Genomic DNA, 16516 nt, shown 5'->3' on the forward strand with positions numbered 1-16516 from the left:
GGCTATTTTCCTCACAAAACCAAGGGAATACACTTCCTGTAATTGTTATTTTCACTCTAACAGTAGCCAGATATACCAAAGTCACCACTGCCAGGTATGGGAAAGGAGGCTCTTTCATAAATGTCACAAAAAATAGGTTTATTTTTAACTCTACCATTGCGCACCAAAAGTGAATTGTTTGCACCGAAGAGTCCATCCTGTCCTCCATTAAGTTTATGATGTGATCTCCAGCCTAGGGAGCAGTTGCTTCTTACCAGCCTGTTACTTATTTGCGTCTTTACCGGACATGGTAATGAATCTGTAAGCAGCAAGACAAATGATCAAAAAAAGCCATATTGAATTTAGTCCTACCTGAACCAAATTAAACACGTCTATAATATGCAATGCATATTGCAGTCCCAAGAGATGAAACCAGACTTTAAAGTTCCTTCTGGTCAGCCTCTCCTTTTGAATCAGAAACAGAAGCTATATTTAGTGTGCATGTATTCATCACTGATGGTTTCCTCTCTTACCTCTCCTTGCAGGGCCCCAGGGCTGCTGCCATATGAACCTTTCACCATGGTAGCAGTGAAAATGCTGAAGGAGGAAGCATCTGCAGACATGCAGGCTGACTTTCAGAGGGAAGCAGCTCTCATGGCAGAGTTCAACAATCCGAATATCGTCAAACTTTTAGGTATCCCAATGAGGTGTCCTGTTGCCTTAACAGGATGGTGCATCACATCAAAGCCTCCTCGTGCTGCACTGAGTATACTGCTGGCCGCCTTGCTGCCTAACTCTGTTTCCAGTCTAATAACATTGACCCAGATGTCTTACAGGGAAGATGCGAACTTCCTGGAACTGTGATTTATTTTATTGGTACTGAAAAGAAATAACAAAACTCTTGTTAGATTTATAGGCCCCACTTACTATTGTGATGTCTGAACACTTAATAGCATTAAAAAAACCAAAATTAAATGAACAAAAAAAGCCAGCCACAAAAAGGGTCTCTTCCTTTCCTTCCATTCTCATCTGAAAGGACATCCTTCTTTGTTGGATTTTTTTTTTTAGAAAGTCTTGATGCTGAAGCTTGACTAATAAGACACTCTGAGAATATTCTTTTAGAAGATTGTAATTTCTTTTCTGAAGTAGATGCTGCTGGCCACCTTTATCTGGCAATCTTGCTCAAAGTTGCTGTAAGCAGATCTGAGTCTCATGAACAGTTGCATCTGAGATCTTAATTTATTTCAGTAGGAAGCTCCACAACATTTTGAAATGGATAAACCACAGTTTAAGGAAAGCTGGGTTGATACAGGTACTTTGGCTACAGAAAAGAAAAGCAGGAAATGCACCACACTGGACTAAACTTTGTGTTTATTCTTAACATATTTCAGGCCAGAAAAGGACAAAGGTACAGGCACAAACTGTATCACATCATGGGGTTGTGGAGAAATAGCCACATTGTTGAAAACAGCTTAGATGATAAATGTCTCACATACACTTGCCATGCTTGTCAGATCCTGATGTCATCAGATTGGGAACAGCCATTTGATTTTCAAAGATTCAAATATTAGGTTGTCAACCAGAATTTCAGATTTCACAATAAGTTGCATCACCAATTGCTAAATGATGACCCTAACAAAGCAAAACACATACATTTTAAATGTTGGCCTTTGCTGGTTAGCAGTTAGGTGCACAAATATTACTATATCACTGTATGATCAGTAAGGCTCATGGAGGTGTGGTTAATGGTTAATGCTGGCCCAACAATAAAGCTGATAAAGTGCCAAGCATGTGCCCTTCAGTGGGACTGCATTCTGCATCTAACAGACACAGCAAATGTCTCCTTTCTGCTGTCTGTTTTTGATTTGTCTTTCTTTCATTTTTGAATATCTGTCATGCCAAACTGTCAAACCAACTTTATTGGCATGAGTTGTTTAAAAAAAAGAAAAATCCATAAAGGCAGGTGTTTCCTTGCAATTCAAGGGTTCCACTGAACCCGTGAACACTCCCCTTGCAAATACTTTTGAAATCTTTCTGCATATGTGTCACCCCTACAACAATATTATTGTTGTAATAATACAATAATCACAAGAAATAAAAGTATTAAAAAATAACATGATCGGAACTTTAAAGGTTACTTCCTGAAAGTCCTTGCAGTTGCACCTGGGAAGAGACAATACTTTAGTTAATGCTAACTTAAGAAGGATTGGCTCTTAATTAAACATAGCTCCAAAACTCTGTGTTTTACCTGGGATGTTGAGAAAAATTGTGCATGCAGGCATGTGCATGACTTGTTAGCATCATCCACAGAGCTTAGCATTAGATTAATGATGAAGGAGTTTCAAAAGAGGCAGCATGCATGATGGATGCATGAGAAGTGGTGGATGGTATTTGCATGGTCATATCTCTCTCTGCATTGTTGAAAGCCTCCCTTTTGTGTAGGCATTTTTGTGCTTCTTGGCTTTTGCACAGCAGAACTCTCTTTGCTACACAAATAACCCATGTGGTCTGTCCTCTCCCAGGTGTGTGTGCAGTTGGGAAGCCAATGTGCCTGCTGTTTGAGTACATGGCCTATGGGGATCTGAACGAGTACCTGCGTGACCGCTCACCCCGTAACCTCTGCAGCCTGGCGCAGGGCAGCCTGGACACGAGGCTTCGCCTCCTGAACCCCCTGGCACTGTGCTGCACCAGCCAGCTCTGCATTGCCAAACAGGTTGCTGCTGGCATGGCGTACCTCTCTGAGCGCAAGTTTGTCCATCGGGATTTGGCCACCAGAAACTGCCTGGTGGGGGAGAACATGGTGGTGAAAATTGCAGATTTTGGTCTTTCAAGGAACATGTATTCGGCTGACTATTACAAAGCAAATGAGAACGATGCCATCCCCATCCGCTGGATGCCCCCTGAGTCCATTTTCTACAACCGCTACACCACAGAGTCTGATGTGTGGGCCTATGGGGTTGTGCTGTGGGAGATCTTCTCCTACGGCATGCAGCCTTACTATGGGATGGCTCATGAAGAGGTTATCTACTACGTGAGGGATGGGAATGTCCTCTCCTGCCCAGACAATTGTCCTCTGGAGCTCTACAACCTGATGCGCCTCTGCTGGAGCAAGTTGCCTGCCGACCGGCCAGGCTTTGCCAGCATCCACCGCATCTTGGAGCGCATGTACGAGAGGGCCGTGGCCAACATGTCTGTCTGAGGGATACATTTCCTTCCTTGTCTCCTGTGTCCACCTATTCAGACTGACTTGGACCAGCCCATGAGCTTCTGAGTGATGGTGGCTTGACACAATGTCCCACTCAGGGAGGAGAAACAGCTTGCTCCACTGCCAAGAAAGAAATATAGACTGTACCCCTTTATGCACCTCCTTGAGTGGGACTGTACCTCCCAAACAACAGGGCTGACCTTTAGCCACCAAGACAACACTCCTCAGGTTGGTGAGAGTGCTGGTTGTGCTAACTCAGTACTTATATTTAGCATTTCCAGGAGCACAGAGCTGCCCAGGGAAGGCAAACTAGTGTTTCTTCCTAAGCACTGTTTCTTCCCTTCCTAACAGATCCCACCATCTCCTTCTGCATTTACACTCTTGGCTTTTACCTTTTTTCACCCATTTCTCTTACATTTTCTAGTATTATTTAAAAAAAAGGTTGCAGAGTTCAATCTTCTTTTGGGGATACCGATTATTATGTTATTTTTGCATATTGTTTACTATTTTCTTTTTGCATACTCAGTCCTTTTTGCAGAAAAATTATGTTTCTGAATCCATAGGCCACTTTCATCTTCCTTTTAACTTCCACTCTCTCTCATTAGAATAACACTGAGAGAGTCAAAACAGGAGCTGGACCACTGGCAGCTTATTACAGAGACTGGCAAACACCTGTCAAGCATGACACTTTCCATTTTCCAGTGTGGGAAATCCAGAGTCATGTTCACTTGATGTTTGTTAAAGTCTCACCTAAAAGCTTTCCTTAAGCATTGCAGCACATCTTACCTACCTTCTCCTGAAACAACAAAGCCATTTGGTGCTGTGGGAGAAATTAATCCCAAAGGCCTGGTGCTGCACCTTGTAGGCATCCAAGGTGTATTTATTTGCCACTGCATGGTCCTCACCAAACCAAAAGCAGGAAGAAATGCATCCCCTCTTGCAGAAACATGATAGGTTGTATTAATTGCTTATTTCCTTTTCCTTTACAATCTTTGCCTCCTGTTTCTGGTTTCCTTTCCTGACAGACTCTCCAAAGTCTGACTACGATATTTGCTGGCCACCTTTCCTTGTGCTGCAGTTTAGAGACAGAAGTAAGGAAGGTGTATGTCAGCCACCAGTGTCCTTCAGAGACAACCTGTCAGTTAGGAGAAGGTGGAGACAGTGGGTGCACACGAGAAGAACTGCAAACTGTCCATCTGCAGGGCAAAGATGAGACTGCCTCAGTTACAGATAGCCCATAGCCCATCTCCAAACACCAAATGTTTCTCTGCTAAAAGTTCTCCAAATTGTAATGGATACTTCAGTGCCAGAGAAAATTTTATTCCTCTGGTGACAGGTGTAACCTTTTAGCTCCTTGTGGAGTGAGAAGCAGTTATCCCAGAGCCCCATTACTAATACAAAATATAGCCTGAGGAAGGGATGTGCATAATGACTATAGAGCAGAAGTGCAAATGAATGAGTGTTTAGTGTGGCTTCTGTAACTGGGACACACTGGTTTAGCCTACCCAGAAAGCAGCAGCACAGAGCAGCTATCTGTGGTTTCTGAAAGGTAAGCCTGAAAAGGTCTGTGAACCATTATAAAGAACAGAACTGGAAAGTTCATACTTTCTTCTGCTGCTCTCCTGTTTGTTTGGGGTTTTATTTTGTTGGTTTTGTTAGGTTTTTCTCATATAACCATAGTTTGTTCTGACTGCAGCCACAATAGCAAAATTTAATGTTTTCAGACCACTGGTGTCACCTTCAGTTGAAGCAAAGAGCTTGCAATTACCAAAAACAGTGGCAAGAAAAGAGGTCTGGGCTGCAAAATGTTGAAGCGCTAAAATGGTATCTGCATAGTGAGCACAAAATGGGTGGTGCTGTCTTACTCATTTAGCAGCCCTCATGATGCTATCACACAACAGTTTACTGAGGTTTGGATGCTAAAGACAAATACCCTTGAAAATCCCAAAGCCCTCAATTTCAATAATAAATTTTACTGGAGTTCCTTATATAGCTTCTGTTATCGCATTATGACCCCCTCGCAGTGTGCGAGGTTGAATTTCTTAGGTTGTATCAGCTCCCTGTCTGTCTTCCCTGTTCTGAGGAGGCAGAAGTAAGGAGGCAGGCCTGGAAGGAAGGGGGGTGATGCTGAGCTGAGTCCAAACACACAGCCCAGGACTTGCATCACCTTTGTAAGGGAGGGGGCACATTCAAGATCCTTGTAGTGCTCAAGGTATCAGGCATTTTGTCACCCTCTTTAGAGAGGACAGGGTCAGAGGCTGTGTGTGGGTAGTGGTGTGGGTCCATGTACGCAGCACCTCCTCTGAAGGTGGAATGATTCTTGCGCTAAGCAAAGCACACAGTAACAGGTGCAAAATCTTCACCATGTGCTAAATGTACACAAACACACCCATTTACAGTCTGGAGGACAGTCTGCCTTTCTGCCTTCTAGGATCCCAGTGTTGCCTTCAGTTGTTCATTCTCCCATTCCCCCAGGAAAATGATTTCAAAACCATAATCACAGTCTTCTTCTTGTTAGCTGCCTGTAATGCCACATGCTAGGAATTTTCACTCACTTTCTTTGTGAAAGACTCCTATAAACTTAGAAGGGTAGCCCTTTTTATCTCATTTTCCTAGCCCAAATGCTTGTCTCAGTGGCCCCCTATTTAGGATAACAGTGGAAAATTTGGTCCTCCTCATCCAGCATTCCAGGCTTTGCATTGTAAGCATGTACTGAAATGTGAGGTAGTCAGTGTCTGGAGGTCAGGAGGGGAAAAGCTTCCTTTCTTGCAGGAGGAAAGAGATCATTTCTAGACAGAGAAACTCTCAGCAACACATTCTCCAGGGATGGTAATTGCTTCTGTGTACTGATCCAGCAGGAGGGCTTAGCACCTAGATGGTGCTGTCTTTTGAGGATTAAATTGTAGCAGGCCTTCTGCTGCCTTAGCGTGTTGCTGGGTTTTACCATTTTCTTCTGCTGTATGCTTTTCAGCTTGCTAGGAGCTGGAGGTTGACTGCTTTCATGATATGACTTCTTTCACAGATTTTTTTTCTCCTCCTTATATTTAAAATTCTGCTGTCTTCATTCAATGTTATACAGTGTGAAATGCCAGATTCTTCTAGACTTTCTGTATAATTATCATGCAACACGAATATTTTTGAATGGGAGTAAACAAAGGGATTATGAGAGAGTAGAAAAGCAAGAAAATTTGTTGCTCAAAAAAGTTGCTTGGAAGTAAAAATATTTTGCTTTTCTAGTTTGGATTTATAATTCATGCGGAGAGAGAGGATGAATAAAAAATGAACATTTTTGTGTTCATTTTAAGACATTGGTGTGCTGCAAGGTAGAGCACTTTTCTACATTTAGCTCTGTCCATACTCTCCCAAAAGATATGGAATGCTTCATGAATTTGCATGTCAGCCTTGTGCAGGGACCATACTAACATACGAATTTAAAATGAACTTTTTTGGTGCTTTGGTTCCCATTCCCACTGATAGCAGAGGGAGCCAGCAATCTGAGGCACTGGATGAGAACCCCAAGAAGAGGATTTGCAGAACATTTGATGTACCCATTCCCTTTGTAAGTGTGCTGCCTTGAGCACTGGCAGCATGTATATTTTTATCCTGGGTGACATATTGTGAAATCTGACCAACCGAACAACACAGAAATCCTTTCATGTTCCTGTGTCTTTATTTGACAGGTGCATTTAAAATGCACTTTTGTAAGCATAAATTCTGTAATTGATTGGACATTGTTTACCATATGATCAAATTTGGTTCAGATCCTCTCAAACACTGTGGGCTAAACGTAACTGTCTCGTCTCATTTATCCAAGGGAATATACTAGTTATTATTCTGTGATTGTTTGCTATATCTTCATGAATGATGGCTTTGAAAGACATCCCTAGCAGAGATGTACATTTCTCATTAACTAAACCTGTGTAACTCCTGTGTGCAATATTTTATAAAATAAAGAGACATTGCAAAGGATAATACTAATTCTGTTCTCTCTGTTTTCCTTCTCCAGCATGTTTTTGGGGTTTTTTGCTTTTGTTTTTGTGGTTTTTTTTTTTAAAGGGATGTGTTTCATTTTACTAAAATATCTTTGTTACAGCTTTAATATCACAGCAGTTATACTGCAGGCAGTTGCAGTAATAAGTTAACTATGTGTGCTCAAAAGCATGTTGTTTTGGTGGGTTAAATTGGATGCTGTAGGAACACATTAAGAAACTTTTCATTATGAGAACACATTAAGGGCTGGACAAGGGAAAGGAGAATATTTGTACATCAATGTAGATTGGAGTCCCTTTACGACTATCCCAAAGTGTAAGATGCCTCACACAGATGGGAATGACATCTGTCTGCCTCCAAATATCTGCTGGTATTTGTGCCTGGATTCTGGTCTCACATCTAGATGTGTGGAATTGAAGTGTGATATAAAATCAAAAGGGAATTGTTTTCTGTTTGTAGAACACAACTAAGCAAAGTTTCATGCTGATGGATTTATCTAAAAGACTATAATTTCTTTTCTCTGCACATGATCCTTGAAGATGAAGTCACTCATTAAGTCTATGGGAATTTAAACTATTTAAAAATGAATTACAAATCTTTAACTATCAGAAATGGGGAATCAAACAAAACTTTCTGACTACAATTAGTCAGGGAAACCAGGAAGTACATTCTTTATTTCTCTCTCTTCCACTCACCACCCCCCCAGTACAATCAAAAGTCTTTTCTGCAAATCTTCTTGCTAGAAACATTAGGGGAAAACGTGTTTTGTAAATATTGCTGAGCAAGTCATTAATGAATTAGGAAAGGATTAACTTTTTCATCCTCTGAGTCAGATTCAACCATATTAAAAGGTTGACTGTTACATGCCAAGTTTTTCAAGACACAAGAAGAAGTGGTGCACTTATTTCTCACCATGAAGTGATTAGACTTTTGAATCTGTAGAGAAACATTCTAGCCTGGCTAAGAAGTTGACCCTATGACAGAACCAGTTATCTTCAGCAGTACAGTCTCTGCCAGGCTTCCCTCCTTCCAACCCCCTTCTGAGGTCACCTGAACAAGACAGCTCAATGGGATGTCCCCAGTGCCTTGAGTCACCCTGAGTATTTTGGGTAATTCAGCCATGCCGCATGAAACAATGAGAGTAACTTGCGGCTGGGAGAAGCAGAAGCATGTAATAGATAATTTAATTTTCCTTGACTTTTATATGTGATTTTGTAAATGCATATCCTTGTGTTTGTGTAGGTGTATATGGGAAGAGGGCAAAAGAAGCTTCATTGAATCCTCCATGAAAATTCTTTATTGTGTCTTTCCATTCATTTTAAAACTCTGCATCTTCATCTGAATGTAATGACATCTCACTACCCCAAAAGAAAGTCTTAAGAGGCCTTTGCTTGAGGTCCTAAGAAGCCTTTGCTAAGTTTCTGTCATTGCAGTCATGTGTGAGTTGCTGCCCCTCTGCTGCTGGTGTGGAGCTCTGAAGTAACATGAAGCAGCTTTTCATATTTCATAAAGAAACCAGAAGATTTCAGTGGTGTTCAAATGCAAGATTAGGATAATTTTATTATTAACAAGAAGGAAAAAAAAAAAAACAAAAACAAAACACCCTATCAATTAACCTATTCCACCAAAACCACAGAAACTATCATAATAATGTCATGGGTGTTTTACAAGTTTCTCAACCGTGGGAGAAAAATTATGTACTCATTCATTGACAAATCTTTAGAAACTCACCTTTTTATACAGTGCTGCTGTGCATAGCTAAGAGCATTCCCTGGAGGCCTCAGTCCAATTTAGTGGCACAGTGGCCAGTTGTAACTGTAGAAAGGGGAACATATGAGGAGTTTGAAGTGACCCTTAAAACCAGAACTAGCAATTTTCTTCAGTGCTGGAGTGGTAGCCCTTAGCAAAGGTCATACTTTACACCACTGACATATTCATGTGCTAAAACAGCATCTTATAGTATCCCACAAATTTAGTATTGAATAAATAAGGGTTTCCTCAGCAACTGATAGAAGATTTTATGATAAATTTGGACCAAAAAGCAATAAATTCATTAATTTATTATATTTATTGAAGAAATATTTTTCTTCTGTCTGCTGGGATGCTTTAAATCTTTTTCCATTTATAGGCCAGTGTGCTTACTTTGACTGTGAGATAACCATACCATACATTTCTACTGGGCATGAGTGAACACATTGAAGCACTTGTGTGTTTATCTGCCCTCCCCCATGGCTCTTATATAAAAGAGATGTTACACTTTGGGAGTTTATATAGGCTAGCTAACTTTTATGTAAACAAAAAACTTAATGGAAGAGGGGATCTGTGCAGAAATGAGGAGTGCCAGATGAATGAATGGGCGTTATTCACCTTCTGGATGTTGAGATCATGCTGTGCTAAATTTGAGTTATTTAAAGCAGTGCTAACTTCAAAGCAGTGACACTGAAGAACAGGAGGGCTTTGGTTATTGTGAAGAAGGGAACTTCCCATGTCTGGCTGCGAACAGATGGGATGATGTGGGACTGCTACATGGGAAGTGCAGCAAGGATCAGGGCATTCCTCAGTTGTGGAGCACACCATTTTCCCGAGCGATACAATACTAGGCACAGTCAGTCCCATGCTAGATTAACTCAGATTTGGCTGAGATTTATTTGCAGTGCTTTTGTTATTTTTTCTTCTGTTCTGGAACACAATGAGATCTCTTGATGTTCATGCTCCAAGACCCTGAACTCTCCACACCTTGTGCTCTTCTCAAGGCAAGCAGCAGGACAGCCCTGATCTCTTTCCTTTTCTCCCAGCAATGGATCACTTTCATCTGATCACAGGTCCAGATAGGTGCCTGTTTGTGGAGCAGGGCAACACCGGTAAACGAGTATGTTTCCACACCTCTTACAGTGGAGAAGCTGTGGCTGTTTGGCCCCTGCATAGAGGCAGCACCATCCCTACCCCAGGCAGGTACCCGACCTGCAATACAGGTGCAAGTTTTTTTGGGGTTAAGAGGCTGCATTTTGTTTGGAAAGAGCTCCTGGAGAGGACTGTACAAAATGTTCAGATCAAAACTTCCAGCAATGAAAAGCCACCCAGGTTTGGGTGTCAGTACTGGCCCTGATGAAGTTTGCCAGGAGTATCTGCATGCTGCTAGGCTGCTGAACAGCTACATTTCAAGAGAAACTGCTCAAATTTATAGCTCTCTGTCAGTAGCACATTGCAGTCCAACAGCTGTGGACTGGCAGGGGAATGGACAAGACAACTTGGTATCGGTATATCTTACATGTGAGATCTTCAAGTCAACAGCAAAGCACTTTAATGATCTGTCCTCTCAGTAATCTCAGATGTGAGAAACTGTGACTGTCTGGGCACCAGGTGACACCTGTCTAGACAAAACAATACATTTTTTGCTAATCTATTTTACTATGTACCACACCTCATACAGACACAACACTAGGATACTTATAGACTGTGTTGAATAGGATTGCTGTCTCTTTTGCTAACAATATGCAGTATTGCCCTGAGCCTACAGGACAGAAGAGTATTTGATTTAGCTTGTGTGAGATAAATCCTGTCAATGAGAGGGATAATGTGCCTATTTGGAAACATACCCTGACTCAGCAAGACTTGCAAAAATATTTTTCTTGGACAGCTACCATGCAGTCAAGTAGCTGCTACTACTACACATTTGCTCTTTTATGCCAATCCATACAAAAGATTATCTGTTAGTAAGAAGTTTATAAAAATAACTTGAGATAAAATGTTAACTTCTTACACATGAAATAAAAGTATCTCTGTCTACAATAAAAAATATGCGCTGTTAGTTCATCCTTTTGGAACTCTGAGATCCTCTTTGCCTTCACCAACAATTCTAACTTTACTCAGAGATTAGTGGGGTTTATAATTATTCACTGCTTCTGCCAACACTGAAATGAAGAGACTTCTAATGAACTTCAAAACAAGGATGCAAAAAATCATACACAGGGCACAATTATATGCACAGGAGGCTACAGATGCCAAAGTATGAACACATTTAAAGAAAAAGAAAACAAAACAGATAACAAAAATTCATATGGGAGAGGCCTGTCAATTTGCATTACATTTGATGTTTTTAATGCTTTACGCTGCTGTTTTCTAGAGCATTTTGGAGGAACAAAGAGCAAAAAACCTACTTTATGGTTGTTGGTATGATCTGATCTGGTGCTTTTCTTAAACTATCTGCTGGCAACAGCTAGGGTCATGATACGAAATATCTGTCCTTCTGATACCTGGTTTACTGCTCCTCTTCTAAGATTCCTTTGCAGAAGGGCCTGGGTTGTAAAATCTGGGCTCAGATCACAGGTGGCTCCTACCTGAAGGATAATTGGTTGGTCTGGCATTGGCATGTTACTGGACAAAAAAAGTTAACTTTTTGTTTTCTTGTACTGCGTTTTAGTTTCTCTTGGATAATGCTTATAACTCCTTCTGAACCAAAACCTGAGCATCCTTCAATGGGCAACTGCCCTGTGTGCACCTGCTGGGCTGCAAGAATCAGAACAAACTCCTGGTGCAACTCAAAGTGTTGCTACCCACTGACTGTGTCAATGACTTTTGACCATGTTTCTAGCTGACAGAGATGCAACAGTATTAAACATTGAAGAAAAATAACTGAAAGGCATAAGGAAAAAAGACTACATGATACAGAGTAAGAAGCCAAGATCATCTGCAGAGGAAGCTTCTAGGGACTGATGCCCCTACAGCTGCACACAGCACCTACACTTCAGTTGGGAACTGTAACCCTGTGATCCTGCTGTAGCAGATGGGATTGAACACAGACATTTTCCTAGTTAAAATCACGAACACCTGTGTTTGGAGCCCTTGTCTCTGAGCAAGCCATAGGGAAATGTGTGCTGACAGGTGGATGCACACTTCACTGGATTCTGAAGTCCATCTGTGTCCCTAAGGCATCCCCTGCACTGAACTGATTTGGTCACACACATCACAGGATCACGTAATAGTCTTCCTGCAGATTTGGCAATGCCATAACTTGTAAAACAGCAGCACAGTATCAGCAGCAGTACATAGCAAGTGCTTTTTCCATCTAGTCACTAGCAGCCCTCAGTCCTCAGCTTTAAATGATTGCAGCCAAATGCAGTTCTTTCACTTCCAAACCCTGAAACCATTGACCTAAGCAGCTGGCTGCCTTGTGTCTCCTGGGGCAATCTTTTTCCACAGAAACCCATGATTCATCTGCAGATGGCTCCCTGAATCAGCAGGCAGCTCCACCCTCCGCCAAAAAAACTGACAATCCCAGTGGTTTCTGCCCCAGCAAGGATGTGAACCCAGGGCTGGCATGGACCTCTCTGCATTTTCAGAAACTACTTGCTGTTTCAGTCTCAGTGCTTGGCTGGGTGGTAGGAAGGAGAAAGACTTGTGGGACACACTGTTCACCATGGTGGGGATTTGTGTTGGAGAGACACTGTGATACTGCAGGACAACATCCACAAGGCAACCCAGGATGGGTGTGACTACTTTTGGTATGGCTCTTCTGTCTTTCTGAAGAACACAATTTGTCCTAGCCAAACAGCAGCAAGTGTGTTGATGCTGTTACCAAGTAACAGACATGGTGGGATACAGCAGGGATAATTTCTTGATCTGCTCCATTTCCTGGAGAAGGAAAAGTGGGGCAGAAGTATGAGACTCATCTTTCCCTCTCCCCTGTATTGTTAGTGCAGCTTGCTGGCCCTTGAACTTCCCAGGATTTTGGTACTATCAGGAGAAAGTGGTTTGCTCAGAACATGCTTGAAAATGCCAGCCTCACTGTTGACAGCAAAGTTTTTGTAATATCAACGGTTATGCAAGACAAAGATTTATAACACCTATGCTGCTGTAATTGCGGACATAACATAGTTTTTTGAGTGGATGCAAATTCATGCTAGAATTATATAAGAATGACCTGTATTTGACCTTCCCTGGCAGTTTCCCACATGCAATTAGAAATCTTCTGGTGACAAATTTATGATTGGATCCAAACAGTATAGCAAATTCTAGATATAGAAATTTCTGGTAAGGTGGGACTCCAAATAGCCTGATGCTGCCTTAGGCACATCTTCCAGATGTACAATTTTGGTGGCAGATAGACAAGGAAAATTTCCTCTCTCCCTCTTTCCCCTTGCTTCAGAGGTACTTTCATAAAGAAGAGCCTTCTGGTACTCCCTGCCTGTCTGAGTTAATAGGTTACAGCTCTGAGGAAGTGCCCTTCCTGCCCTTACTCTGAGGTTTGTATTTTTTTTTTTAATTAAATACATACTTCAATAAGGCCAAAATGTGGCAGTTTGCCACCTACAGCAGTACAACTTCATGCTGTGAGTCTCCCAGGTCAAAATGACAGGAGGGCCCCTGCCTCCTAACGCTTGGAACAGATCAATGCAGCAGAGGGAGAGCAAGAGGGAAAAACAAGGAAACATCAAACACCTTGCTAGGTTCCATAGCTGTTACCTAAACCTGCATGGTGGGAAGAGAATGCTGTAACTTGTGGCTCCAATCAGGCAAACCATCAGGCCCAGGACCTAAATGAAGTCTAGTCCAAGGGTAGCCAGTCCAAGGGTGCCAGCCCTATGGGAGACCCAGAGACAATAGGTACTTGGGCCATTGAGATGACAGAATCATCAAGGTTGGAAAAGACCTCTAAGATCGTTGAGTCCTCCTTAGTCCTCCTCATCGAGTCCTCCATTGAGTCCTCTTAGTTATACCTACATTCCTGATCAAGCAAATCGGTGGCCTTAGAGTCATGGTGAGTTGCTCAGCAATGTTCAGTGAAGCATGCTTTTTTCTAGAAATAATTTTCTTAATTCTGTCCAAACAAAGGCATCAAATGTACACCAACAGTAGCATAATGGAAATTTTGTGAGACCCACCACCACATCCAACTCATTATTTGAGGCTTATACAAAATGAGATAGTGTAGTAAAAAAGGGCAACCCCGACGGGGAAGAAATGATGATGTCTGGCTCCAGACCAGAAGGCTGAAGGATCTGCTTTATTAAAACTATACTATATTACATTAATATACTATTTAAAGAGAGACTATCCTATTCTACATACATTACTTACCTATCAACTAACTAACAACTTGTGACTTCTCTGCTGAGAGTCTGAGACACAGCTGGATCTAACTGATCATTGAACCTGAACAACCTTCACCAGAATCCAATCAAGCAATCACTTCAGGCAAACAATCTCCATATCAAATTCCGCATGGAGAAAACAAAGGAGAAGAAATAAAGATTGTTTTCTCTTCTTCTCTCTGTGCTTCTCCTGAGAGACAGAATTGTGTCTCTTTGTCCAGAGAATGTGAATGCCACAAGATAGTCTGCCTGTTGGTGAGCAAGTAGAGACTCTCTGCTCCTATTGTGAATGGATTGAGATCAAGATAGTAATTAATCCCTATTGTGTATTTTGTATGACCTTCTGAGAGCTGCTATGAAGTCAATAGGTGAGAATACTTAAGCAAGCTTGCCCTAAGGGTGTGTGCAGTTTATCCCTTTCTGAGCACAGAAGTTCAGTATTTGACAGAGACTTGCCTATAAACATTTGACTAGGAACCAAAAACTTATTGCCAAACAGGATAGTTCTCTGAAACAGGCTCAGCCATGTTCTTTACCCTGCTTGGGGTAAAGTACAGACAAAAATATGTTATATATCATTACAACTGTTACATTTGGCATAATAGGGTCTGATCCAGCTCTCATTGAAGACAGTTGAACAATTCCTATTGACCTCACTTAGGAGATGGCTACAATTCACAGCCAACTGAAGTTAAGTTAAACACAAATCTGAACATTCCAAAAGTAGTACAGAGTGCTGAAATGGCTGTTTTTTCCCAGTATTGGCATCCCTGGGGGTTCAAGATGACAAATGTACCTGAACCTTTCTTTGAGAATTTATTTTACAAAAAAACACCAGGCCCTTAGAAAGCCCTTTGATGGGCTCTTTTTTCCAGCACAGAACATAACTTCTTCAAGAAAGATACTTTATAAATCAGCTAAACTGAATCTGCTAAAACAGAATTTGGGAAACTGAGGCAGAGGGTGAGGCTATCCATTCCTTACTTTCATTCTAACATATAAAAACTTTAATGACTGTTCCCTGACTTTCTTTGACAAAGCAGTGACAAATTTCTGCAGTTGTTCTGGGGCACAAAGCATTAATGGAAAAAATTAATACTGCTGCAGAGTTGGAAATGGTTTGGATCACACAGGTTTCATCATCACTAACAGTGGCCCTGGCTGGGTACCTTTGTGCTGTCTCTGTTTCAGTGTTAGTTGTGCAAAGGAAAGAGAAAAGCTGGAGGACTCAACTCTCACAGTTAATGCCCAAAATATTTCACAGTCCTGACTAATGGAGACCTTCCTCCCATCCTCCTTTCTCATCCTGAGAAAACAGGGCAGTAACTCACATGACTCTTCAAGTCATGCTGCTTTACTCTCCTCCCACTCAATAAAACAGCAAATTGAGGACAAGATAAGGATAAGCATTGCACTCAGTAGCATTGAGGTTTGTAGAGGCTGAGACATGAGTAGTGAGTAGTTCTTGGCTGCCTAAAAAGCTACAGGTTGTATTCTTTATCAAATGGAAACACAGGAAGTTAGAAACTCAAGGATGGAAAAAAAAAGCCCAAATAAAAATCACCTGTGGTCTTCTATCTAAACAGAATTAAGAAATTTCAGGAAGAAGTAAGTTTCTTCCTCAAAAAAAAAAAAAAACAAAAAAACAACAAAACAAAACAAAAAAAAAAAAAAAAAACAAAAAAAAACCAAAAAAAACCAACCAAACAAAAAAAAATCCCCAAGAGGAGCTATACCTGCTGAGTTCCGTGGCTTGTGCTGTGGTGTGGAGGAGGGTCACACAAGAGTGAGCTATACAGGTGTAAAGAGTAAAGGGCTGAGAAAGTGTCAACAGGTTTGTCCAGTTCAGATACCTTGCAGGAGGTGTGTGTCTATTTCTTAGGGGATGCTGGACTGCCAAAATATGATGCATACTCAAATCACACCCACAGAATATGCTGCCACAATGGAGACAACAGCACAGAATATTTTTTGGGGGAGGAGATAGAAATCAGAAAATCTATTGACTTCCTTGAAGATAGGGAGGCCGTGCAGAGAGACCTTGAGACATTAGAGGGCTCAGCAATCACCAACCATATGAAGTTCAACAGGGGACAGTACCACATTCTGCGTCTGTGATGAGGCAACCCTGGATGTACCAACAGAAGAGGGAATGAGAGGCTGGAGAGCAGTGTTCCAGAAGGGGACCTGGGGGTCCTGGTCAATGACAAGTTGAACATGAATCAGCAGCGCCCTGGCAGCCAGGAGGGCC

General features: G+C 41.6%; 2 protein-coding genes across 3 annotated transcripts in view; both read left to right on the forward strand.

The window, feature by feature from the left end:
• MUSK (muscle associated receptor tyrosine kinase) overlaps positions 1 to 3827 on the forward strand; it is a 55484-nt gene extending 51657 nt beyond the window's left edge. For both annotated transcript variants that reach the window (XM_068175921.1, XM_068175920.1), the window contains 2 exons: positions 525 to 673; positions 2502 to 3827. In XM_068175921.1, the coding sequence (XP_068032022.1) occupies positions 525 to 673; positions 2502 to 3178 (826 nt within the window). In that variant the 3' untranslated portion in view covers positions 3179 to 3827. The remainder of the gene's footprint in view (positions 1 to 524; positions 674 to 2501) is intronic.
• The window catches only part of ECPAS (Ecm29 proteasome adaptor and scaffold), a 424259-nt gene that overhangs the window by 375633 nt on the left and 32110 nt on the right, over positions 1 to 16516 (forward strand). The gene's annotated exons all lie outside the window — the stretch shown is intronic.

Source organism: Anomalospiza imberbis, chromosome Z, assembly GCF_031753505.1.
Source record: "Anomalospiza imberbis isolate Cuckoo-Finch-1a 21T00152 chromosome Z, ASM3175350v1, whole genome shotgun sequence".
NCBI classification, from domain to species: Eukaryota; Metazoa; Chordata; class Aves; order Passeriformes; family Viduidae; genus Anomalospiza; species Anomalospiza imberbis.